This window comes from Pseudophryne corroboree, chromosome 1, assembly GCF_028390025.1.
Source record: "Pseudophryne corroboree isolate aPseCor3 chromosome 1, aPseCor3.hap2, whole genome shotgun sequence".
In the NCBI taxonomy this organism is placed as follows: domain Eukaryota; kingdom Metazoa; phylum Chordata; class Amphibia; order Anura; family Myobatrachidae; genus Pseudophryne; species Pseudophryne corroboree.
The window spans coordinates 743,085,552-743,111,545 of NC_086444.1; the positions used below are offsets into that span (position 1 = coordinate 743,085,552).

The following is a 25,994-nucleotide window of genomic DNA, read 5'->3' on the forward strand; positions in this document are numbered from 1 at the left end:
ATGCAGGTTCGGGATTCAGGATTGGGTCCTAGTAACCACGGATGCAAGTCTCCGAGGCTGGGGAGCTGTCACTCAGGGGGAAAGCTTCCAAGGAAAATGGTCAAGTCAGGAGGCCTGCCTTCACATAAACATGCTGGAACTGAGAGCCATTTACAACGGCCTTCAACAAGCGGTACATCTTCTTCAAGATCGTCCCGTGCAGATCCAGTCGGACAACGTAACAGCAGTAGCGTACGTAAACAGGCAAGGCGGAACGAAAAGCAGAGCGGCATTGGCAGAGGTGACGAAGATCCTCCTCTGGGCAGAAAAACATCTAAAGGCTCTGTCTGCAATTTTCATTCCGGGAGTGGACAACTGGGAAGCAGACTTCCTCAGCAGACACGATCTCCATCCAGGAGAGTGGGGCCTCCACCAAGAAGTCTTCGCAGAGGTGACAAGTCTTTGGGGAGTTCATCAAGTAGACATGATGGCATCTCGTCTAAACAAGAAGCTTCAGAAATATTGTTTCAGGTCGAGAGACCCTCAGGCAATAGCAGTGGATGCACTGGTGATCCAGTGGCTATTCTGGTCAGTGTATGTATTCCCTCCACTTCCACTGATCCCAAAGGTTCTCAGGATCATGAGAAGGACAAAGGTTCGAGCAATCTTCATTGCCCCAGACTGGCCAAGGAGGGCTTGGTACCCAGATCTTCAGGAGTTACTCATGGATATCCTCGGCCTCTTCCTCTTCGCGAGGACCTACTGCAGCAGGGGCTGTGCGTGTATCAAGACTTACCGTGGCTACATTTGAAGGCATGGCTGTATAGCGCCGGATCCTAGCCCGAAAGGGTATTCCCAAGGAAGTCATCCCCACTCTTATTCAGGCCAGGAAAGGAGTAACGTTGAAACATTACCACCGTATTTGGAGAAAATATGTATCTTGGTGTGAATCCAAGAAGGCTCCTACGGAGGAGTTTCACTTAGGACGTTTTCTCCATTTTCTGCAGGCTGGTGTGGAAGCGGGCCTCCGATTGGGATCAATCAAGGTCCAGATTTCGGCCTTGTCAGTGTTCTTCCAAAAACAATTGGCCTCTCTTCCAGAGGTTCAGACCTTTGTGAAAGGGGTTCTGCACATCCAGCCTCCATTTGTGCCTCCAGTGGCCCCATGGGACCTTAATGTGGTGTTGCAGTTCCTGCAATCGGATTGGTTTGAGCCTCTACAAGAGATTGAGCTGAAGTTTCTCACTTGGAAAGTGGTGATGCTTTTGGCATTGGCGTCCGCACGGCGGGTATCTGAATTGGGGGCCTTGTCTCACAAGAGCCCTTACCTGATCTTCCATGACGATAGGGCAGAGTTGAGAACTCGCCAGCATTTTCTTCCAAAGGTGGTTTCGTCTTTCCACATAAACCAACCTATTGTAGTGCCAGTAGTTACTGACAAATTCACTGAGTCAAAGTCTCTAGATGTGGTTAGGGCTTTGAAAATTTATGTCGCTAGAACAGCTCGAATACGGAAAACAGAGGCTCTGTTTGTCCTGTATGCTCCCAACAAGATTGGGTGTCCTGCTTCCAAGCAGACTATTGCGCATTGGATCAGAGGGACGATTCAGCAAGCTCATTCTACAGCTGGATTGCCGTTACCGACGTCGGTGAAGGCCCACTCCACTAGGAAGGTGGGCTCATCCTGGGCGGCTGCCCGGGGGGTCTCTGCATTACAACTTTGCCGAGCAGCTACTTGGTCAGGGTCAAACACATTTGCTAAGTTCTACAAGTTTGACACCTTGGCCGATGAAGACCTCAAGTTCGGTCAGTCGGTGCTGCAGGGTCAGCCGCACTCTCCCGCCCGTACTGGAGCTTTGGTATAAACCCCTTGGTCTTGATGTGGACCCCAGCATCCTCTAGGATATTGAGAAAACAGGATTTTAATACCTACCGGTAAATCCTTTTCTCCTAGTCCGTAGAGGATGCTGGGCGCCCGTCCCAGTGCGTACTTTACCTGCAGTTTAGTTATTACAGTAACACAAGTTGTGTTATCTTAGTTCAGCATGTTGCTGCAATTGGTTCGTGCCTGTTGGCGTGTTACATTGAATGCCATGTGTGCGGCATGGTTAGGGTGTGAGTTGGTATGTATCTCACCACTAGTTTAAAGTAAATCCTTTCCTCTAAATGTCCGTCTCCCTGGGCACAGTTCCTATAACTGAGGTCTGGAGAAGGCGCATAGAGAGAGGAGCCAGTTCACACCCACTGAAAAGTCTTGAGTGCCCATGGCTCCTGCGGAACCATCTATACCCCATGGTCTTGATGTGGACCCCAGCATCCTCTACGGACTAGGAGAAAAGGATTTACCGGTAGGTATTAAAATCCTGTTTTCTTTCATTTGTAACATTGGGTTTTCTGTATGATTAAATAATTTGGCGTTTTATGTAATTAGGAGCCATTTTAAATTATTTTCAATAAAGTGTATGTTTTAAAACAATTGCTCAACATAGTGGGGGAGATGTACCAAGCCTTGAAAAGTGATGCAGTCAATCTGCCGGCTGTTGGAATCCCGGCGTTCAGGAGTCCGACACCGGAATCCCGACCGCAGGGGAAATGCTGGCGGTTGGAATCCCCACCGCTGCCCCATATTCCTACTCGGGTGGTAGTCCACGCCAACACCCGAGGAGGAATATAATAGGGTGGGGACCTAAGGTAGCCACTGGGCACAATACATGGCGATCCCAGAGAGCCTACAGGGGACTCACTACGCTGAACTCCGGGATTCTGGCTGTCAGGATTCTGGCATCGGTCTCCTGACCGGTGGGTTCCCGACCACTGGCAATACATACTGAATCCCTTGAAAAGTGATAAATTTAATGGTGATAAAGTACCAACCAATCAACTTCTATCTGTCATTTTTTTAATCCAGCCTGTTACATGGCAGTTAGGAGCTGGTTGGTTGGTACTTTATCACCGTGAAATTTATAATTTTCAAGACTTAGTACATCTGGTCCAGTGCCTTCCATCAGGTATGGATCACAGGGTCAACGCTAATTAGGATGACAGTCATTAGGTCGACATGGCAAAAGTTGACATGAAGAAAAGGTCGGCATGTGAAAGTTCAACATGGTCAAAAGGTGGACAATGCAAAAGGTCGACATGAGAAATGGTCAACACAAAAAAGGTTGTCACAACATGTTTTCTTTTTTTTGTGTCATATTCGCCATCAAAGCATGGGGAAACCCAATTAGTGTACTATGTCCCCGCTCGCCATGCTTTGGGCAAGGTGCCTCACTGCGCTCTGCACAGGTTACTAATCCTGATCAGAATAGTATGAAAAAATTGGGGAAAAAAAACATGTACCTGTCGACCATAAGTACTGTCAACCTTTTACATGTTGACCAGATGACCATGTCGACCCTTTGTTCATGTCAACCTAATGCATGTAGACCATTAGTGGTTGACCTATTGACTGTACACCTAATGAAGGTCAACCTGTCATCCGGATACCCCTTCCATCTCAATAGCTCATTCTTTGTTGTTGTGTGTAGCTTAGTTTGGGTATTAGGGAGAGACCCCATACCTACCTGAGGGTTCGCTTTTGCACAAATGCAATAGTATTTAACATTACATAAATTCAGGTCAAATGACATATTGGAAAGGAAAGCTACTTGAATATTATATTTAATATTTTTGGTGTGGACAGCCCTTTCTGCTTAGAAGATGACAACAGTATAGGGGGGTGGAAGATCAATAATCATATATTACTTAGCTAATTTTTATATATTTTCACGTCTCTCAATCATAGTTTAACCACTTGACCGACGATTTTTCCTATCAAAACCGTTCATAAAATTTTTCTTTTTTCTTTTTATTAATAGAGTTTAAAAAGTTTTTTTTTTTTCAAATACTTGATTATATTATGCACATCTGCAGAACAGATCTCCTCATCAAAAACTGGTTGACACAGTGGAACAGTGCGGCCGCATGTGACCTGACCATGCCAATTAAGTGGTTTTAAATATGACAATGTACTGTTTCTTTTTATCTAAATCACTGGGGAAACAGAAGCAGGAGATTGTTGCATGGTAGAATTGCTTCTTGCTGTCTGGAACCATTTTATGGTTGGAATTCAGATGTTTATTGTGCTGGATCTCCCGTCTAAAGTGAAAGGAGATTGGAGGAGTGCAATATTAAATTGTGCTTTTTTATCGCATATATTGCACCCAGAGAGGTCGGATTTAGCCATGTAAAGCAGCTAAACCAGACTGAAGTAATGGGCGCGATGTGAAAGGTCCCGTTTGGGCGCCCAAACGGGTCACTTTTTGCTCATTTCAGATTGCCACCCACAGGGGGAGGGGAGGGGAGATGTGAGCTGAAATGCTGATTGTGCCCTAACTGAGCAATAATTGAATTGCTCCATGGGGCACCATCTACTGCATGCCGGTAGGTCAAACAATTAAATTCCGCTCTTATTATTTGTGAAAGTATCATGTGTTTACTAATTATAAGACCATACTTTCCTCAAGTTGGTACTCTTTTACATACCTCTAACATTTCAGATTTTCTACTAACTTCAAGGGAAGAAGGAATAATAATAATAATAATAATAATAATAATAATAATAATTAAAAAGGTATAAGAACATGTGAGCATATTAATTTTTGTTGTTCTTTTAAGGTTGATTGATATCCCCAAATGATGAATGTTCTTTATTTAACTACTATGTCTTTTGACTACACATGTACATACCCCACCCAAGCAAAATAATATTTTTGTAAAACTGACAAAGAAGATCTCAAAGAAGGAAGTGGCTGACTGACGGAGAGAGGAACTTTAGCAATAACTAATTTTCGCTAAGACACAAACAGAGGAACAAAGAATGACTTATTCAAACAACACTTGGATTATGATGGCATTGTAGAGTCCAGAGGATTTGGTCCAGCAGGAGCAGAATCAAGACAGAAGGAAAACAACTGGCAATGGTAGTATCCTATTTATTTGTGCAGCACCTGTAGCTCTCAAATACTGTATCTCTCTAATTACAGCAACAAAGGCTAGCTCATCATAAATTTGGATGACAAGCCTTGAAGTCAGTGAGTACGTGTGATTGTATTGAAACCAATTAAACATGATAACATGGTAGGGAATAATCTTTAATTCATTTACATACATAGATTGTCAAAAGGTTGTAGTGTCTGCATTACTGAATGTGTGACTACTAGAGGGAAATGGAAATAAGATTATCTCAGCTTGTCTGTAACTGCCGTCAGTCCTAAAAGTGACTCTTGTGTCACAGTCATATTTGCCATCTTTAGCTGTTGCAGAATAGACCACACTTTTTTCCCATATGTTATTACTTTTTTCAACTTTTCAATTGAGACATACTGTACATGATTTTTTTTTGTACATCTGTGTGTTATACAGTATAATGAAGGGAATCATCCAATGGTTGAATTTAATTACCATAATGTTATCTAATGTTTGGCATCATTTAGAGACAAGCTTGCTTGCAAAGAACATGTGTTTTTAGGCATAATCATAGATTTTACTTGTGATTTTCCAAATTAAAATATCCAGGTGGTAGTAGTTACTAAATATGCTTTTTAAAAATAATTTTGAGTGATATATTGTTATTATTACCAGAGAATATTTGGCCAGTCACATCAGTCCCTGCCCCAGTATAGTTTACCTGTATATTATTGGAGTGTGGGAGGAAATTTGAGTACCCAGAGGAAACCCTCTCAGGCACAGGGAGAATATACAAACTCCACACATTTAGGGCCGTGGTGGGAGTCATACCGAAGACCTCAGTGCTGTGAGACAGTAATGCTAACCATTACACCATCCGTGCTAATATTGCACAAGATTAAGCTCCACAGCAGTCTGAATAACAAAAGTTCCATGTTCACTTCCAAACCCTTATATGTAGAACATTGCCTTTTACAATTTTTCAATACTATATTTACACTTAGATCTTACACTTACACTTAGAGTCATCATGATTCTATTAAGTAGATACTACAACGGAAGACGTTAGCCAGGGTACATAGGTTATTATTAAGTTTCCCCACCAGGACACGAAACCGGCCGTCTTTGTCGGTATATGAGTCTAGGAGTTCAAAGGTGAGGTGGCGGGCAAATAAAATCACTACTCCCCGCTTTTTGGCCAGGTGGTCGCAGGCGTGAAAGGAAAAAGGGTATGGTTTACATTGGAGAGTACGGTGGGAGTCATGCAAGAAGTGAATCTCCATTTGCAGTCATTTATACCTTATATAGAGAATATACCTGTTGGGTTACTATAAGCATGTTCTTATACATGTATTACCTCACTTTCTGATGTTAGGTCAACAGTGATACCACAAGTGACATTTTTTCTGCTTGCTGTGAATGAAAGGTAGAAGTATGTTGGGCCTGCCAATTATGACTTTGGATCAACCAAATGATAAATTTTCTATCCAAAATGATGTTGGTTGGAGTCACATCAGGGCTGTTTTATTTTATGTTGATCTATTGGTATATGTGCACATATTAACACTATTTCATGGCACCAAGGTTATTGCATTGAAGGAGTTGATCAAATTACTGCTGTAGAAATGTGTTCATTTTGCAGGGCTGTAAGGTCACTGTGCATCATAGCCAGATTAGGGGGTGAGCAGGTGATTCCGTACCCTGAGTTCCCCCACTGTCAGGGACCCCTGTCCAGAGCACACTGACATTACTAGCTCTCCTGTGTAACCTGTTAGCCAATGAGAGCATTTAGGTCTAGAGAGAGAGACACACACAGAGAATCCTCCTGAGGACTGCCCCAGTGTGTAAGTATTACAAGGGGTGAGATGATTATTGGGAATTCCCCCCTCACAGAGGAGAGTTAAGACAGCCCATCCTGCCAGGGCTATAAAGAATGCATGGTGCCGGCGATACCAAGTTGCAGCGGGGGGAGAATACATGGCTCTGTTTCTGGACTTCCTTGCCAGTGGCAGCTGCACGGCAGTGGAATTCCCGACTTGTCGAAAAACCCGTGGATCGGCGGAATAGCCGCCGATGCGCGTGCTTCTGTCGGAAACGGGGCCAAATCTGACAGGATTTGGCCCCATTTCTGACAACCTCAATCCAACTTTTAACAAAATTGGATTGAGGTGAGGAGACGGGGAGCGGTGCGAGGCAGGGAGAGAGAGTGCTCACCGGCGGGCATGGCTCCCTCCAGCGGCTCCTTCCACTGCTGCCTCCAGCGGCTCCTTCCGCAGCTACTCCCTCCAGCGGATCCCTCCAGCAGCTCCCTGTTAAATCACACACGGGTAGCTGCTGACAGCAGCAGCAGGGACAGGGCACAGGGAACGGCCAACTCCGACAGTTGGATTTGGCTCAAATATGACAGATTTGGCCTCTCATTGAATAGGGCATGTCGGATCCATTCCGACAAATGCATGTTGCAAATTTCCCATTAGGCACATAAGGCACATGCCTAGGGGCGGCAATTTTTGGGGGGCGGCACTGGGATACTTGTGTTGGTACTGTCAGCCCATAAAGTACCAGTAACTGCAAAATATTTCAACTATAATCTAACATTCTCTAACGTCCTAGAGGATGCTGGGGACTCCGTAAGGACCATGGGGAATAGACAGGCTCTGCAGGAGACATGGGCACTTTAAGAAAGTCTTTAGACCTGGGTGTGCACTGGCTCCTCCCTCTATGCCCCTCCTCCAGACCTCAGTTTGATACTGTGCCCAGAGTAGCTGGGTACTTTTCAGTGAGCTCTCCTGAGTTTGCTGATAGAAAGTATTTTGTTAGGTTTTTTTATTTTCAGGGAGCTCTGCTGGCAACAGACTCCCTGCATCGAGGGACTGAGGGGAGAGAAGCAGCCCTACTCTCTGAGTGCAGGTCCTGCTTCTTAGGCTACTGGACACCATTAGCTGCAGAGGGATTGGTACGCAAGATCTCACCGTAGCCGTCCGTCCCAGAGCCGCGCCGCCGTCCCCCTCGCAGAGCCGGAAGATAGAAGCCGGGTGAGTATGAGAAGAAAAGAAGACTTCAGAGGCAGCAGAAGACTTCATGATCTTCACTGAGGTAACGCTCAGCACTGCAGCTGTGCGCCATTGCTCCCACACACCTCACATACTCCGGTCACTGTAAGGGTGCAGGGCGCAGGGGAGGGCGCCCTGGGCACCAATATAAACCTCTTATTTGGCAAAAGGAGCATATATACAGCTGGACACTGTATATATGCAGGAGCCCCCGCCAATTTTACACTTTTAGCGGGACAGAAGCCTGCCATCGAGGGGGCGGGGCTTCTCCCTCAGCACTCACCAGCGCCATGTTTTTCTCCACAGCACCGCTGAGAGGAAGCTCCCCGGACTCTCCCCTGCTTATACCACGGTAGAAGAGAGGGTTTTAAAGAAGAGGTGGGGGCACATAATTCGGCGCAGATAATAACAGCGCTACTGGGTAAACATTAAATTGCTGTGTTTTTTCCTGGATCATATTGCGCTGGGGTGTGTGCTGGCATACTTTCTCTCTGTCTCTCCAAAGTGCCTTGTGGGGGAATTATCTTCAGATGAGCATTCCCTGATTGTGTGGTGTGTCGGTACGTGTGTGTCGACATGTCTGAGGTAAAAGGCTCTCCTAAGGAGGAGATGGAGCAAATGTGTGTGTGAGTGGTGTCTCCGTCGACAACGCTGACACCTGATTGGATATGTGAAATTAAGTGCTAAGGTAAATTTATTGCACAAAAGATTAGAGAACAGACAGTGAATCTACACATGTCTGTCCCTATGTCGCAGAGACCTTCAGAGTCTCACAATGCTCACTATCCAAAATAATAGACACTGATATCGACACGGAGTCTGACTCCAGTGTCGACTACGATAATGCAAAGTTACAGCCAAAACTGGCAGAAAAGTATTCAATATATGATTATTGTAATAAAAGATGTTTTGCATATCACGGATGACTCATCTGTCCCTGACACGAGGGTACACATGTTTAAGGGGAAGAAAGCAGAGGTAAATTTCCCTCCTCTCATGAAGAAAAAGAGCGGGAATCTCCAGACAAGAGACTGCAGATTCCCACAAAGAATTCTCAGGGAGTATCCTTTCCCTACTAGGGCCAGGATACGATGGGAATCTTCCCCTAGGGTGGACAAAGCTTTGTCACGTTTACCCAAAAGGTAGCGCTGACTTAACATCTATCCTCAGGGATCCTGCAGATAGCACGCAGTAAAAGTACTTTGAAGTCCATTTACACACATTCTGGTACACTACTCAGACCGGCGATTGTGTCGGCATGGGTTTATAGCGCTGTAGCAGCGTGGACAGATACCTTATCAGCGGAGATTGAAACCCTAGATAAGGATACTATGTTATTGACCCTAGTATATGTATATATATATATATATATATATATATAAAAGATGCTGTCTTATATATATATATATATAAAACATGCCCAAAGAGACATTAGTCTACTGGGTTCTAGAGTCAACGCTATGTCGATTTCTGCTAGACGTGTCCTGTGGAACATGCAATGGACAGGTGATGCCGACTAAAAGAGGCATATGGAAGGTTTACCTTACAAGGCTGAGGAATTGTGTGGAGAAGGGCTCTCGGACCTGGTCTCCACAGCTATAGCTGGTAATTCTGATCTTTTACCTTATATTCCCTCACAGCCTAAGAAAGCACGACATTATCAAATGCAGTCCTATCAGTCGCAGAATAACAAGAAAGTACGAGGAGCGTCCTTTCTTACCAGAGGTAAGGGCACAGGGCACAGCTAGTTCCCAGGAACAGAAGTCCTCCCCGGCCTCTACTACATCCACCGCATGACGCTGGAGCTCCGCTAAGGGAGTCCGTCCCAGTGGGAGCACATCTTCGACTCTTCAGCCACATCTGAGTTCACTCACAGGTGGATCCCGGGGCAATAAAAATTGTTTCTCAGGGTTACAAGCTGGAATTCGAAAGGTGCCTCCTTGCAGGTTTTTCCTTATCGGACCTATCGGCTTCTCTCCCAGAAAGGGAGATATTATTAAATACAATTCACACATTGTATCTCCAACAGGTGGTGCTCAAGGTTCCCCTCCTGCAACAAGGAAGGCGATATGACTCAACCTTGGCTGTAGTCCCGAAACCGTACGGTTCGGTCAGACCTATTTTAAAATTAAAATCTCTGAACCTATACGGGAAAAGGTTCAAATTTAAAGTGGAATCGCCCAGAGCGATCATCGCCAGCCTGGAAGGGGGGGATTTGATGGTGTATCTAGACATAAAGGCTGCATACCTTCATGTTCCCATTTATCCACCCCATCAGGTGTACCTGACAATTGCGGTAAAGGATTGTCATTACCTATTTCAGGGTAATTGGCGGCAATAATGGTGCTCCTACGCAAGCAAGGAGTCACAGTTATCCCATACTTGGACGATCTCCTAATAAGGGCGAGATCAAAAGAGCAGTTGTTGAACAGCGTGTCACTTTCGCTGAAGGTGTCACAGCAACACGGCTGGATTCTCAATTTCCCGAGGTCACAGTTGGTTCCTATAACTCGTCTGCCCTTCTTGGGTATGATTCTGGATACAGACCAGAAATGGGTTTACCTTCAGATAGAGAAGGACCAGGAACTCATGACTCTAGTCAGGGACCTATTGAAACCAAGACAGGTGTCAGTGCATCACTGCACTCGAGTCCTGGGAAAAACATTCCCTTCGGCAGGTTCCATGCGAGGACTTCAAATGGGACCTACTGGACAAGTGGTCCGGGTCACATCTACAGATTCATCAGTTGATCACCCTATCCCCCAGGGCCAGGGTATCTCTCCTGTGGTGGCTACAGAGTGCTCGCCTTCTAGAGGGCCGCAGATTCGGCATTCAGGACTGGATCCTGGTGACCACGGATGCGAGCCTTCGAGGCTGGGGAGCAGTCACACGGGGAAGAAATTTCCAAGGTCTTTGGTCAAGTCAAGAGACTTGTCTTCACATCAACATATTGGAACTAAGGGCCATATACAACGCCCTACGTCAAGCAGAGACCTTTCTTCGCGACCAACCGGTTCTGATCCAGTCAGACAACGTCACTGCAGTAGCTCATGTAAACCGCCAAGGCGGCACAAGGAGCAGACTGGCGATGGCGGAAGCCACCAGAATTCTTCGCTGGGCGGAGAATCATGTAAGAGCACTGTCAACAGTGTTTATTTTGGAAGTGAACAACTGGGAAGCAGACTTCCTCACCAGACATACGTCCTGGAGAGTGGAGACTTCATCAGGAAGTCTTCGCACAGATTGCAGTTCGGTGGGGACTGACACAGATAGACATGATGGCGTCCCGCCTCAACAAAAAGCTGCAGAGTTATTGCGCCTGGTCAAGAGACCCTCAGGCAGTAGCGGTAGACGCCCTAGTGACACCGTGGGTGTTCCAGTCAGTCTATGTATTTCCTCCTCTTCCTCTCATACCCAAGGGTTGAGAATAATAAGAAAAAGGAGGAGTGAGAACAATCCTCATTGTTCCAGATTGGCCACGAAGGATCTGGTATCCGGATCTGCAGGAAATGCTTACAGAAGATCCGTGGCCTCTTCCTCTAAGGCAGGACCTGTTGCAACAGGGCCCATGTCTGTTCCAAGACTTACCGCGGCTGCGTTTTACGGCATGGCGGTTGAACGCCGGATCCTAGCGGAAAAAGGCATTCCGGATGAGGTCATTCCTACGCTGATAAAGGCTAGGAAGGACGTGACATCTAAACATTATCACCGTATATATGGTCGAAAATATGTTTCTTGGTGTGAGGCCAGGTATGCTCCTACGGAAGAATTCCATCTGGGCCGTTTCCTTCACTTCCTACAAACTGGAGTGAATTTGGGCCTAAAACTTAGGCTCCATTAAGGTTCAGATTTCGGCCCTTTCCATTTTCTTTCAAAAAGAACTGGCTTCTCTCCCAGAAGTTCAGACTTTTGTGAAGGGAGTGCTGCATTTTCAGCCTCCTTTTGTACCTCTGGTGGAGCCCTGGGACCTTAACGTGGTGTTAAGTTTCCATAAGTCACACTGGTTTGAACCACCTAAAACGGTAGAGTTAAAATATCTCACTTGGAAGGTGGTCATGTTATTAGCCTTGGCTTCGGCTAGGCAAGTGTCGGAATTGGCAGCTTTGTCTCATAAAAGCCCCTATCTGGTTTTCCATGTCGATAGAGCGGAGTTGCGGACACTTCCTCAATTCCTGCCTAAGGTGGTATCATCCTTTCATATGAACCAGCCTATTGTGGTGCCTGTGGCTACGCGTGACTTGGAGGACTCCAAGTCCCTGGATGTGGTCAGGGCTTTGAAAATTTACGTAGCCAGAACGGCTAGAGTCAGAAAAACAGAATCACTGTTTGTCCTGTATGCTGCCAACAAGCTTGGCGCTCCTGCTTCAAAGCAGACTATTGCCCGCTGGATTTGTAACACCATTCAGCAGGCTCATTCTACGGCTGGATTGCCGTTGCCTAAATCGGTTAGGGCCCATTCCACTAGGAAGGAGGGCTCTTCTTGGGCGGCTGCCCGAGGGGTCTCGGCATTACAGTTGTGCCGAGCTGCTACTTGGTCAGGTTCAAACACTTTTGCTATGTTCTACAAGTTTGATACCCTGGCTGAGGAGGACCTCTTGTTTGCTCAATCGGTGCTACAGAGTCATCCGCACTCTCCCGTCCATTTGGGAGCTTTGGTATAATCCCCATGGTCCTTACGGAGTCCCCAGCATCCTCTAGGACGTTAGAGAAAATAAGATTTTAAACCTACCGGTAAATCTTTTTCTCGTAGTCCGTAGAGGATGCTGGGCGCCCGTCCCAAGTACGGGCTACTTCTGCAATACTTGTATATAGTTATTGCTTCAATAAGGGTTATGTTATAGTTGCATCGGTCCTGAACTGATGATATGTTGGTTTCATACTGTTAACTGGGTAGTTATCACAAGTTATACGGTGTGAATGGTGTGGGCTGGTATGAATCTTGCCCTTGGATTAACAAAATCCTTTCCTCGTACTGTCCATCTCCTCTGGGCACAGTTTCTTTAACTGAGGTCTGGAGGAGGGGCATAGAGGCAGGAGCCAGTGCACACCCAGGTCTAAAGACTTTCTTAAAGTGCCCATGTCTCCTGCGGAGCCCGTCTATTCCCCATGGTCCTTACGGAGTCCCCAGCATCCTCTACGGACAACGAGAAAAAGATTTACCGGTAGGTTTAAAATCTTATTTATGCCATCTTGAATGGCTTGTAAGTGGGTAGGACATGCACATACTGCCCCAGTAAACTGTTCTACTTAGTAAATATATATACATAATTAAAAATAAACAAAATGTCATAGTTAGTAGCTTTTTCTTTAGTATTCTATTACATTGGCTATCATCAAATGAAGACTTACAACCAATCAATAAAAAGAATACAATTTGTCAGGCGGGATGGGGAAGGCGGACGTTACTATTGTACCTAGGGGCGCCCTCACCCCTAAATCCACCCCTGAGAGTATGAGGCCACAACACTGCCTTTATGTTTAGCATTTATAAATGATCTAATACTAATCCATTTTGCCTGTTTTTGTCTTGGTTGCTACAAGCTATTGCCCATATCCATTGATGGCAAATTTTGTTCATTGGGTAGTACTAAATTAAAATAATTTAGGTATAAATTTGATAATAACCGACAAAATATAAACAGCTTAACTGAATATAATTTAGATGTTTTACAACTATGGGCTGTGTTTTTCAGTCAGTGGTAGATGAGCAACATTTTCACACTTTTTCTACAAAATATTTCCCTTCTGCATTTGGCCATCAAATAGTGCACGTCTCACCAGTGGAATGTGTCAGTCCTACTCCAACCACACACTAATCAGACATCACAGACTAGTGAGATGCAAATTTACAATCCACTGCAGAATTGGCATACCACAGAATGGTGAAGCAAAAGCAGAAGATTGTCGGGCATATTTCTGAGGACTTGTAGCAGTCCCTGAGGCTATTCATTTGCAGCCTGTGATTAGTCTTCAAGCTACAATTACTGTACATTTCTGTTCACATCTCGAGCACATTAATCCATAGCTCCATGCACTTAGGACCCCATTCAGTAAGGATCGCAAATTCTGCTAAGTACTGCAGCAGGATTTTCTGGGCCTAATTCAGATCTGATCGCAGCAGCAAATTTGTTAGCTAATGGGCAAACCATGGGGGTCATTCTGAGTTGCTCGCTCACTAGCAACTTTTTGCAGCGCTGCAATCAGGTTAAATCTCGGCAAAACTGCGCATGCGTATGCACCGCATTGCATAGTCGTGTCGCACGGGTACAAAGAGGATCAGTGCTGGGCGATGGATTTAACGAAGAATACATTTGCACAGCTGATCGCAAGGTGATTGACAGAAAGAGGGCGTTTGTGGGTGTCAACTGACCATTTTCTGGGAGTGTTTGGAAAAACGCAGGAGTGTCCAAGCGTTTGCAGGGTGGGTGTCTGACGTCAATTCCGGGACCAAAAAGACTGAAGTGAACGCAGCGGCTGAGTAAGTCCAGAGCTACTCAGAAACTGCAAAAAACAGTTTTGTGCCGCCGGCTGCAAAAGTGTTCGCACACTTGCAAAGCTAAAATACACTCCCCCATAGGCGGTGACTATCTGATCACAGCGCTGCAAAAAGTTGCTAGAGAGAGATCAACTCGGAATGACCCCCCATCTGCACTGCAGGGAAGGCAGAAATAACCTTCGCAGAGTTAGATTTGGATAGGTTATATTGTTTCTGTGCAGGGTAAATACTGGCTGCTTTATTTTTACACTGCAATTTAGATTTCAGTTTGAACACACCCCACCCACATCTAACTCTCTCTGCACGTTATATCTGCCCCCCTGCAGTGCACATGGGGGATGATCACACGCAGGCATTTTTTTGGAGTACTGTGATCAGGTAGTTGCCGCCTACAGGGGAAGGGGGTAGTTGATGTGCAGAGGTGCGATCGCTTGTGCAGAGAGCTGCACAAACAAAAGTTTGTGCAATCTCTGCACAGCTCAGGACTTACTCAGCCGCTGCGATGATCAGGCCAGGAGCTGACAGTTGACACCCACAAACGGCCTCTTCCTGTCAATCTTCTTGCGATCGCCGGTGCGATCGCTTTCTTAGTTAAATCAATTGCTGTCCGGCAATCCCCGTCACCGACGGCCAACGCGCCTGCGCAATGTGGAGCATACGCATGCGCAGTTCAGACCCGATTGCACTTCTGCAAAAAAAGCTACCGTGCGTTCGGGTCTGAATGACCCCCTTGGTTTTGCACATTAGCTGACAAATTTGCTGCTGCGATCAGATCTGAATTAGGCCTTCAATCCTTTTGATCACATGCTGGGGGCCAGGGCCGGCACAGGGGGGGGTCAAAGGGGACACATGTACCGGGCCTCAAGGATCAGAGGGGCACCAAGGATATGCCACTTAGTGCCTGGCAGGGATGTGAGCCGTCCTGTCCAAATAGGGCAGCGAGCTGTAGGCAGTGTGGCTGCAGTCTCAGAGTGACAGGAGCCTCTCACACACAGTGACTGTGCGGCACGAGTGTGCGTCCGCTCATGGCAGCAGCCCTGTTGGTTGGGATTCTGGTGCTCTGCGCTGGCCTCTTCTGGTGTGGTGTAAGAGCCACATGGAGCCTGCTGTGCGGTGTGAGGGTCTGGATACTGGGGAGTGCAGTGCAGTAGAGTCTCTCGCCGGGGTAAGAGTGGATTGGTGAGGGGATACAGAGCTTTGGGATGGGGTGGGGGAGCTGGGAATGCAGCATGGAGTCAATGGGGAGAGACAGACTGTGGGGTATTTGGGAGGAAGGAGAGAGGGAGACACAGACTATGGTGTGTGTGGGGGAGTAAGGAGAGATATACATATTTATATATGTGTATATATGTGTATAAAGTAGTGCTGAGCGGATTCGGTTTTACTCAGTTTTACTCGGTTCTCAAAACCGAATCTTATTGGCTATCCAAAACACGTGACACCAGTGAGCCAATAAGATTCGGTTTTGAGAACCGAGTAAAACCGAGTAAAACCGAATCCGCTCAGCACTAGTATAAAGAAATCTATATATATATAATATATATATTAATTTATTTATTTATTAACAGTGTCTTATATAGTGCAGCAAATTCCGTTGTGCTTTAATATATATATATATATATATATATATATATATATATATAAAGACAGAAAAAAGGAAGGCGCACAAATGAGCAAAGTTTGAAATCTTTACTAATAAAAGAGTAAAAGCTCACATACATCGAAGTAAAATAATACCGGCTCCCTCCTCCAAAACCCCACAGGAAACGTCCCCGGATCGCGCCCAGCAGTGTTTCAGACAGGGGAACTCTTAACGGTTTGCATTCAGCTGTGCTTCCATCCAAGCACTCGGTCACAAAGCATGCGGCCGCTCGTTCAGCACTTGGTGTAGGCATCCCGACCGGTTTAGTCACAATAGACTTCGTCAGGGGGCGTGTGGCCAAACGGAGTTTCCGTGTAACATTTATAGCACATCCATATCAATAAGATCTTTCAATAGACTTATCAATGTCACATTCTAATACACTTATTTATTTTTACATTCAGTAACCATCATCAAAACAAATCAATTTAATAACAATTCATATTTAAAAGACCCGAGTATACTCCATAGCCCATCAGACCGCAATATATATCATAATCCTTAATTAACTAGATCAGCTGTTCAAAATCTTCACCTGAAGATCACCAGCTATTTGTTGCTATACACATATACAAATAGTCAATTTGGAGTGCTCTTTTAACCATTTATTATTAGATAATCAAACATAGAGGTATTTAAATTTGCGTCTGTCAGTTTTATGTTTTATCCTCGGCTATAACATAACTGAATAAAATCCAAATATATAAATATACCATTATACTGATCTCAAACAATACAGTCACAGTTTTTTCAGTCACGGGTTTTTATACTTTATCAAAAAGGTGTATCTCTCCATTTAATTACTAATTAATCTTTCTTTATTTTTTATTTTTTATATATATATATATATATATATATATAGGATATCGATAGTGTCCTTCTACAGCACACAGTACGAGAAAACATCATTCATAAATAAGTGGCAGGGTATACATGTAATAGAAAACATATATCTGTATGTATATTTACAAGATTTATTATTAGAAGTAGGGATAAATATAGCTAGACATTGAGTATTGTACCATGTTATGCGTCTCACCATACACCCTATCGATGTCATTAAGGGGTGAAACACCCAACCAACGAAATGACATCAGTGTGCATGATCATCAGCATTCCATTAGTGCAAAAAAGGGACAATGTCAAAGGTCTCGTTAAGGCCATTGGGGCTCAGTGTTTTCAATTTGTGGATCCAGTAAGTTTCTCTTCTTCCTAGCTTCTTTAGGAGGTTACCACCTCTATCATCTAAAACAACATGTTCTATAGGTTTAAAAGAAAAATTGTTTAGATTACCACCTCCACATTCCACAAAATGACGGGGCACACTATGATTCGTCATCTTGTTATTTATACTCCTCATATGTTCAAGGATTCTAGTTTTTAGCATTCTTTTTGTTCTACCTATATAACTAACCCCACATTTACATTCCAACTGATATATCACATGGGTAGTTACACAATTCGCAAAGCCTTTTATTTTCCAGGAATCTGTCCGTTCCTTATTCCAAATCATCTATCTATCTTTGCTCATATATTTACATATTTTACAATGGCTACAAGGTGCACATCCATTCAGATCTCTTAACCAGTTATTATCATCTTCATTTTTTAAATTACTAGGGGCCAGGGCTGCTTTGAGTGTTTTTGCTCTCTTAAATATTACTTTAGGCTTATCGGGAAGTATTCTATTCAGAACAGGGTCTAGCATTAGGACATCCCAATGCTTAAATAATATACCTTCAATTTGTTTATTCTTAGTATTAAAATTAGTTACAAAAGGAACCATTTCTTTTTTTTTTCACAGTATTTATATCTTTATTTCTATATTTCAAAAGTTCCTTTCTGTCCAGCATGTCTGCCTTATGTTAACATTTTTTAATTATCTATGTGGGGTATTTTTTCTCCATAAATCTATCTATATATACTTCTGCTTGTTTCTCATACATATATTCATCTCCACAGTTTCTTTTTAATCTTAGAAACTGTGAGTATGGAATATTTGGCAGCCAGTTTTTTGAGTGGCAGCTGTCAAAATGTATATAACTGTTGCTATCAACTTTTTTTGATATGAGTATAGGTGTTAATTTTCTTCCCAGGGGACCATTCACTAGCATCCACAACCAGATCCAAAAATTCAATTTTCTTATCCTGATGGTTGGAAGTAAATCTAAGATTGCTATCATTGGTGTTAATATATAACATAAACTTTTCGAAGTGCACTCTGTCTCCTCTCCATTCTATCAATATGTCATCTATATATCTATGAAAACTAACAATTTTATCAGTAAATTCATTTTCAATAAAGATATTTTCCTCTTCCCAACGACCTAAATACAAGTTAGCTAGGCTCGGTGCATATGGGGTCCCCATCGCACACCCACAGGACTGATTGTAAAACTCACCCTGGAACTTAAAATAATTATTTTTAAGAATATACTCCACACATTCTACAAGAAAAAATCTCATCTCTTTGTTGACATTTCCATCCTTAGAGAGGAAATAGTGAATTGCTTCCAAACCTTTATCATGTGGTATGCTGGTGTACAGCAATTCGACATCTACTGTACACCAGCTATACCCTTCTTGCCATTCAATTTGATCTATTATATTAAGTACCTGTGTTGAATCCTTCACAAACGATCTAAACGCAATCACATACTTCTTTAGAAAAAAATCCACATATTCAGATAGCTTACACGTAGCAGAATCTATTCCCGCAATTATAGGGCGTCCAGGGGGTTTGTCTAGACGTTTATGTATCTTCGGCATATAATAAAATATAGCTATCTTGGGGAACTCGTTAAACACATAATCAGTTTCTTGTTTGCTAATACAGCCATTATCATGGCCTTTTTTAAGTAATTCTCTAATATCAGACAGTATTCTTTTACTAGGGTCACCAGATAGTTTTTCATATGTTTTTTCATCATTGAGCAGGCGAAATGCTTCAGCCAAATAATCTTGCTTGTCTAAAATTACAATCCCCCCTCCCTTATCTGCCATTTTTATAACAATGTTAGCATTTTCCTCTAATTCTTTAATAGCTTTTCTTTCACTCTGACCTAAATTGTCTTTTGTTCTTTTCTCCTTTCTACAAAGTTCCTCCAGATCCCTAATAATTAGCCGGGAGTATGTTTCTATATTACTCCCGCGAGATCTCTGAAGCATTTCGCCTGCTCAATGATGAAAAACCAATTTAGGTCAGAGTGAAAGAAAAGCTATTAAAGAATTAGAGGAAAATGCTAACATTGTTATAAAAATGGCAGATAAGGGAGGGGGGATTGTAATTTTAGACAAGCAAGATTATTTGGCTGAAGCATTTCGCCTGCTCAATGATAAAAAAACATATGAAAAACTATCTGGTGACCCTCGTAAAAGAATACTGTCTGATATTAGAGAATTACTTAAAAAAGGCCATGATAATGGCTGTATTAGCAAACAAGAAACTGATTATGTGTTTAACGAGTTCCCCAAGATAGCTATATTTTATTATATGCCGAAGATACATAAACGTCTAGACAAACCCCCTGGACGCCCTATAATTGCGGGAATAGATTCTGCTACGTGTAAGCTATCTGAATATGTGGCTTTTTTTCTAAAGAAGTATGTGATTGCGCTTAGATCGTTTGTGAAGGATTCAACACAGGTACTTAATATAATAGATCAAATTGAATGGCAAGAAGGGTATAGCTGGTGTACAGTAGATGTCGAATTGCTGTACACCAGCATACCACATGATAAAGGTTTGGAAGCAATTCACTATTTCCTCTCTAAGGATGAAAATGTCAACAAAGAGATGAGATTTTTTCTTGTAGAATGTGTGGAGTATATTCTTAAAAATAATTATTTTAAGTTCCAGGGTGAGTTTTACAATCAGTCCTGTGGGTGTGCGATGGGGACCCCATATGCACCGAGCCTAGCTAACTTGTATTTAGGTCGTTGGGAAGAGGAAAATATCTTTATTGAAAATGAATTTACTGATAAAATTGTTAGTTTTCATAGATATATAGATGACATATTGATAGTATGGAGAGGAGACAGAGTGCACTTCGAAAAGTTTATGTTATATATTAACACCAATGATAGCAATCTTAGATTTACTTCCAACCATCAGGATAAGAAAATTGAATTTTTGGATCTGGTTGTGGATGCTAGTGAATGGACCCCTGGGAAGAAAATTAACACCTATACTCATATCAAAAAAGTTGATAGCAACAGTTATATACATTTTGACAGCTGCCACTCAAAAAACTGGCTGCAAAATATTCCATACTCACAGTTTCTAAGATTAAAAAGAAACCGTGGAGATGAATATATGTATGAGAAACAAGCAGAAGTATATATAAATAGATTTATGGAGAAAAAATACCCCACAGAGATAATTAAAAAATGTTAACATAAGGCAGACATGCTGGACAGAAAGAAACTTTTGAAATATAGAAATAAAGATATAAATACTGTGAAAAAAAAGAAATGGTTCCTTTTGTAACTAATTTTAATACTAAGAATAAACAAATTGAAGGTATATTATTCAAGCATTGGGATGTCCTAATGCTAGACCCTGTTCAGAATAGAATACTTCCCGATAAGCCTAAAGTAATATTTAAGAGAGCAAAAACACTCAAAGCAGCCCTGGCCCCTAGTAATTTAAAAAATGAAGATGATAATAACTGGTTAAGAGATCTGAATGGATGTGCACCTTGTAGCCATTGTAAAATATGTAAATATATGAGCAAAGATAGATAGATGATTTGGAATAAGGAACGGACAGATTCCTGGAAAATAAAAGGCTTTGCGAATTGTGTAACTACCCATGTGATATATCAGTTGGAATGTAAATGTGGGGTTAGTTATATAGGTAGAACAAAAAGAATGCTAAAAACTAGAATCCTTGAACATATGAGGAGTATAAATAACAAGATGACGAATCATAGTGTGCCCCGTCATTTTGTGGAATGTGGAGGTGGTAATCTAAACAATTTTTCTTTTAAACCTATAGAACATGTTGTTTTAGATGAAAGAGGTAGTAACCTCCTAAAGAAGCTAGGAAGAAGAGAAACTTACTGGATCCACAAATTGAAAACACTGAGCCCCAATGGCCTTAACGAGACCTTTGACATTGTCCCTTTTTTGCACTAATGGAATGCTGATGATCATGCACACTGATGTCATTTCGTTGGTTGGGTGTTTCACCCCTTAATGACATCGATAAGGTGTATGGTGAGACGCATAACATGGTACAATACTCAATGTCTAGCTATATTTATCCCTACTTCTAATAATAAATCTTGTAAATATACATACAGATATATGTTTTCTATTACATGTATACCCTGCCACTTATTTATGAATGATGTTTCCTCGTACTGTGTGCTGTAGAAGGACACTATCGATATCCTATATATATATATATATATATATATATATATATATATAAAAAAAAGAAATATTAATTAGTAATTAAATGGAGAGATACACCTTTTTGATAAAGTATAAAAACTAGAGATGAGCGGGTTCGGTTTCTCTGAATCCGAACCCGCCAGAACTTCATGTTTTTTTTCACGAGTCCGAGCGACTCGGATCTTCCCGCCTTGCTCGGTTAACCCGAGCGCGCCCGAACGTCATCATGACGCTGTCGGATTCTCGCGAGGCTCGGATTCTATCGCGAGACTCGGATTCTATATAAGGAGCCGCGCGTCGCCGCCATTTTCACACGTGCATTGAGATTGATAGGGAGAGGACGTGGCTGGCGTCCTCTCCGTTTAGACACTTGATTTACTAATTTTGGGGAGCATTAGGAGTACTCAGTAGTGTACAGTGCAGAGTTTTGCTGATAGTGACCAGTGACCACCACTTTTATTTATAATCCGTTCTCTGCCTGAAAAAAGCGATACACAGCACACAGTGACTCAGTCACATACATACCATATCTGTGTGCACTGCTCAGGCTCAGGCCAGTGTGCTGCATCATCTATATATATTATATATCTGTCTGACTGCTCAGCTCACACAGCTTATAATTGTTGGGGAGACTGGGGAGCACTACTGCAGTGCCAGTTATAGGTTATAGCAGGAGCCAGGAGTACATAATATTATATTAAAATTAAACAGTGCACACTTTTGCTGCAGGAGTGCCACTGCCAGTGTGACTAGTGACCAGTGACCTGACCACCAGTATATAATATTAGTAGTATACTATCTCTTTATCAACCAGTCTATATTAGCAGCAGACACAGTACAGTGCGGTAGTTCACGGCTGTGGCTACCTCTGTGTCGGCACTCGGCAGCCCGTCCATAATTGTATATACCAGTGACCTAACCGTGTTTTTTTTTTCTTTCTTTATACATACATACTAGTTACGAGTATACTATCTCTTTATCAACCAGTCTATATATTAGCAGCAGACACAGTACAGTGCGGTAGTTCACGGCTGTGGCTACCTCTGTGTCGGCACTCGGCAGCCCGTCCATAATTGTATATACCAGTGACCTAACCGTGGTTTTTTTTTCTTTCTTTATACATACATACTAGTTACGAGTATACTATCTCTTTATCAACCAGTCTATATATTAGCAGCAGACACAGTACAATGCGGTAGTTCACGGCTGTGGCTACCTCTGTGTCGGCACTCGGCAGCCCGTCCATAATTGTATATACCAGTGACCTAACCGTGGTTTTTTTTTCTTTCTTTATACATACATACTAGTTACGAGTATACTATCTCTTTATCAACCAGTCTATATATTAGCAGCAGACACAGTACAGTGCGGTAGTTCACGGCTGTGGCTACCTCTGTGTCGGCACTCGGCAGCCCGTCCATAATTGTATATACCAGTGACCTAACCGTGGTTTTTTTTTCTTTCTTTATACATACATACTAGTTACGAGTATACTATCTCTTTATCAACCAGTCTATATATTAGCAGCAGACACAGTACAGTGCGGTAGTTCACGGCTGTGGCTACCTCTGTGTCGGCACTCCGCAGCCCGTCCATAATTGTATATACCAGTGACCTAACCGTGGTTTTTTTTTCTTTCTTTATACATACATACTAGTTACGAGTATACTATCTCTTTATCAACCAGTCTATATATTAGCAGCAGACACAGTACAGTGCGGTAGTTCACGGCTGTGGCTACCTCTGTGTCGGCACTCGGCAGCCCGTCCATAATTGTATATACCACCTAACCGTGGTTTTTTTTTCTTTCTTTATACATACATAGTAGTTACGAGTATACTATCTCTTTATCAACCAGTCTATATATTAGCAGCAGACACAGTACAGTGCGGTAGTTCACGGCTGTGGCTACCTCTGTGTCGGCACTCGGCAGCCCGTCCATAATTGTATATACCAGTGACCTAACCGTGGTTTTTTTTTCTTTCTTTATACATACATACTAGTTACGAGTATACTATCTCTTTATCAACCAGTCTATATATTAGCAGCAGACACAGTACAGTGCGGTAGTTCACGGCTGTGGCTACCTCTGTGTCGGCACTCGGCAGCCCGTCCATAATTGTATATACCAGTGACCTAACCGTGGTTTTTTTTTCTTTCTTTATACATACATACTAGTTACGAGTATACTATCTCTTTATCAACCAGTCTATATATTAGCAGCAGACACAGTACAGTGCGGTAGTTCACGGCTGTGGCTACCTCTGTGTCGGCACTCGGCAGCCCGTCCATAATTGTATATACCAGTGACCTAACCGTGGTTTTTTTTTTCTTTCTTTATACATACATACTAGTTACGAGTATACTATCTCTTTATCAACCAGTCTATATATTAGCAGCAGACACAGTACAGTGCGGTAGTTCACGGCTGTGGCTACCTCTGTGTCGGCACTCGGCAGCCCGTCCATAATTGTATATACCACCTAACCGTGGTTTTTTTTTCTTTCTTTATACATACATACTAGTTACGAGTATACTATCTCTTTATCAACCAGTCTATATATTAGCAGCAGACACAGTACAGTGCGGTAGTTCACGGCTGTGGCTACCTCTGTGTCGGCACTCGGCAGCCCGTCCATAATTGTATACTAGTATCCAATCCATCCATCTCCATTGTTTACCTGAGGTGCCTTTTAGTTGTGCCTATTAAAATATGGAGAACAAAAATGTTGAGGTTCCAAAATTAGGGAAAGATCAAGATCCACTTCCACCTCGTGCTGAAGCTGCTGCCACTAGTCATGGCCGAGACGATGAAATGCCAGCAACGTCGTCTGCCAAGGCCGATGCCCAATGGCATAGTACAGAGCATGTCAAAACCAAAACACCAAATATCAGTAAAAAAAGGACTCCAAAACCTAAAATAAAATTGTCGGAGGAGAAGCGTAAACTTGCCAATATGCCATTTACCACACGGAGTGGCAAGGAACGGCTGAGGCCCTGGCCTATGTTCATGGCTAGTGGTTCAGCTTCACATGAGGATGGAAGCACTCAGCCTCTCGCTAGAAAACTGAAAAGACTCAAGCTGGCAAAAGCACCGCAAAGAACTGTGCGTTCTTTGAAATCCCAAATCCACAAGGAGAGTCCAATTGTGTCGGTTGCAATGCCTGACCTTCCCAACACTGGACGTGAAGAGCATGCGCCTTCCACCATTTGCACGCCCCCTGCAAGTGCTGGAAGGAGCACCCGCAGTCCAGTTCCTGATAGTCAGATTGAAGAATCTTACTCACACAGCTACCTCATTGCGCCTCTTTTTTTCTTTGCGTCATGTGCTGTTTGGGGAGGGTTTTTTGGAAGGGACATCCTGCGTGACACTGCAGTGCCACTCCTAGATGGGCCCGGTGTTTGTGTCGGCCACTAGGGTCGCTTATCTTACTCACACAGCGACCTCGGTGCAAATTTTAGGACTAAAAATAATATTGTGAGGTGTGAGGTATTCAGAATAGACTGAAAATGAGTGTAAATTATGGTTTTTGAGGTTAATAATACTTTGGGATCAAAATGACCCCCAAATTCTATGATTTAAGCTGTTTTTTAGTGTTTTTGGAAAAAAACACCCGAATCCAAAACACACCCGAATCCGACAAAAATAATTCGGTGAGGTTTTGCCAAAACGCGTTCGAACCCAAAACACGGCCGCGGAACCGAACCCAAAACCAAAACACAAAACCCGAAAAATTTCAGGCGCTCATCTCTAATAAAAACCCGTGATTGAAAAAACTGTGACTGTATTGTTTGAGATCAGTATAATGGTATATTTATATATTTGGATTTTATTCAGTTATGTTATAGCCGAGGATAAAACATAAAACTGACAGACGCAAATTTAAATACCTCTATGTTTGATTATCTAATAATAAATGGTTAAAAGAGCACTCCAAATTGACTATTTGTATATGTGTATAGCAACAAATAGCTGGTGATCTTCAGGTGAAGATTTTGAACAGCTGATCTAGTTAATTAAGGATTATGATATATATTGCGGTCTGATGGGCTATGGAGTATACTCGGGTCTTTTAAATATGAATTTTTATTAAATTGATTTGTTTTGATGATGGTTACTGAATGTAAAAAGAAATAAGTGTATTAGAATGTGACATTGATAAGTCTATTGAAAGATCTTATTGATATGGATGTGCTATAAATGTTACACGAAAACTCCGTTTGGCCACACGCCCCCTGACGAAGTCTATTGTGACGAAACCGGTCGAGACGCCTACACCAAGTGCTGAACGAGCGGCCGCATGCTTTGTGACCGAGTGCTTGGATGGAAGCACAGCTGAATGCAAACCGTTAAGAGTTCCCCTGTCTGAAACACTGCTGGGCGCGATCCGGAGACGTTTCCTGTGGGGTTTTGGAGGAGGGAGCCGGTATTATTTTACTTAGATGTATGTGAGCTTTTACTCTTTTATTAGTA

General features: G+C 42.9%; 1 protein-coding gene across 1 annotated transcript in view; it reads left to right on the top strand.

Annotated features, from left to right (window-relative positions):
* Positions 1 to 4,754: 4,754 nt before the first annotated feature.
* The window catches only part of MYO1F (myosin IF), a 310,663-nt gene continuing 289,423 nt past the window's right edge, over positions 4,755 to 25,994 (top strand). Inside the window, exon 1 of the mRNA XM_063916390.1 lies at positions 4,755 to 4,943. Coding sequence (XP_063772460.1) covers positions 4,941 to 4,943 — 3 coding nt within the window. The 5' untranslated portion in view covers positions 4,755 to 4,940. The remainder of the gene's footprint in view (positions 4,944 to 25,994) is intronic.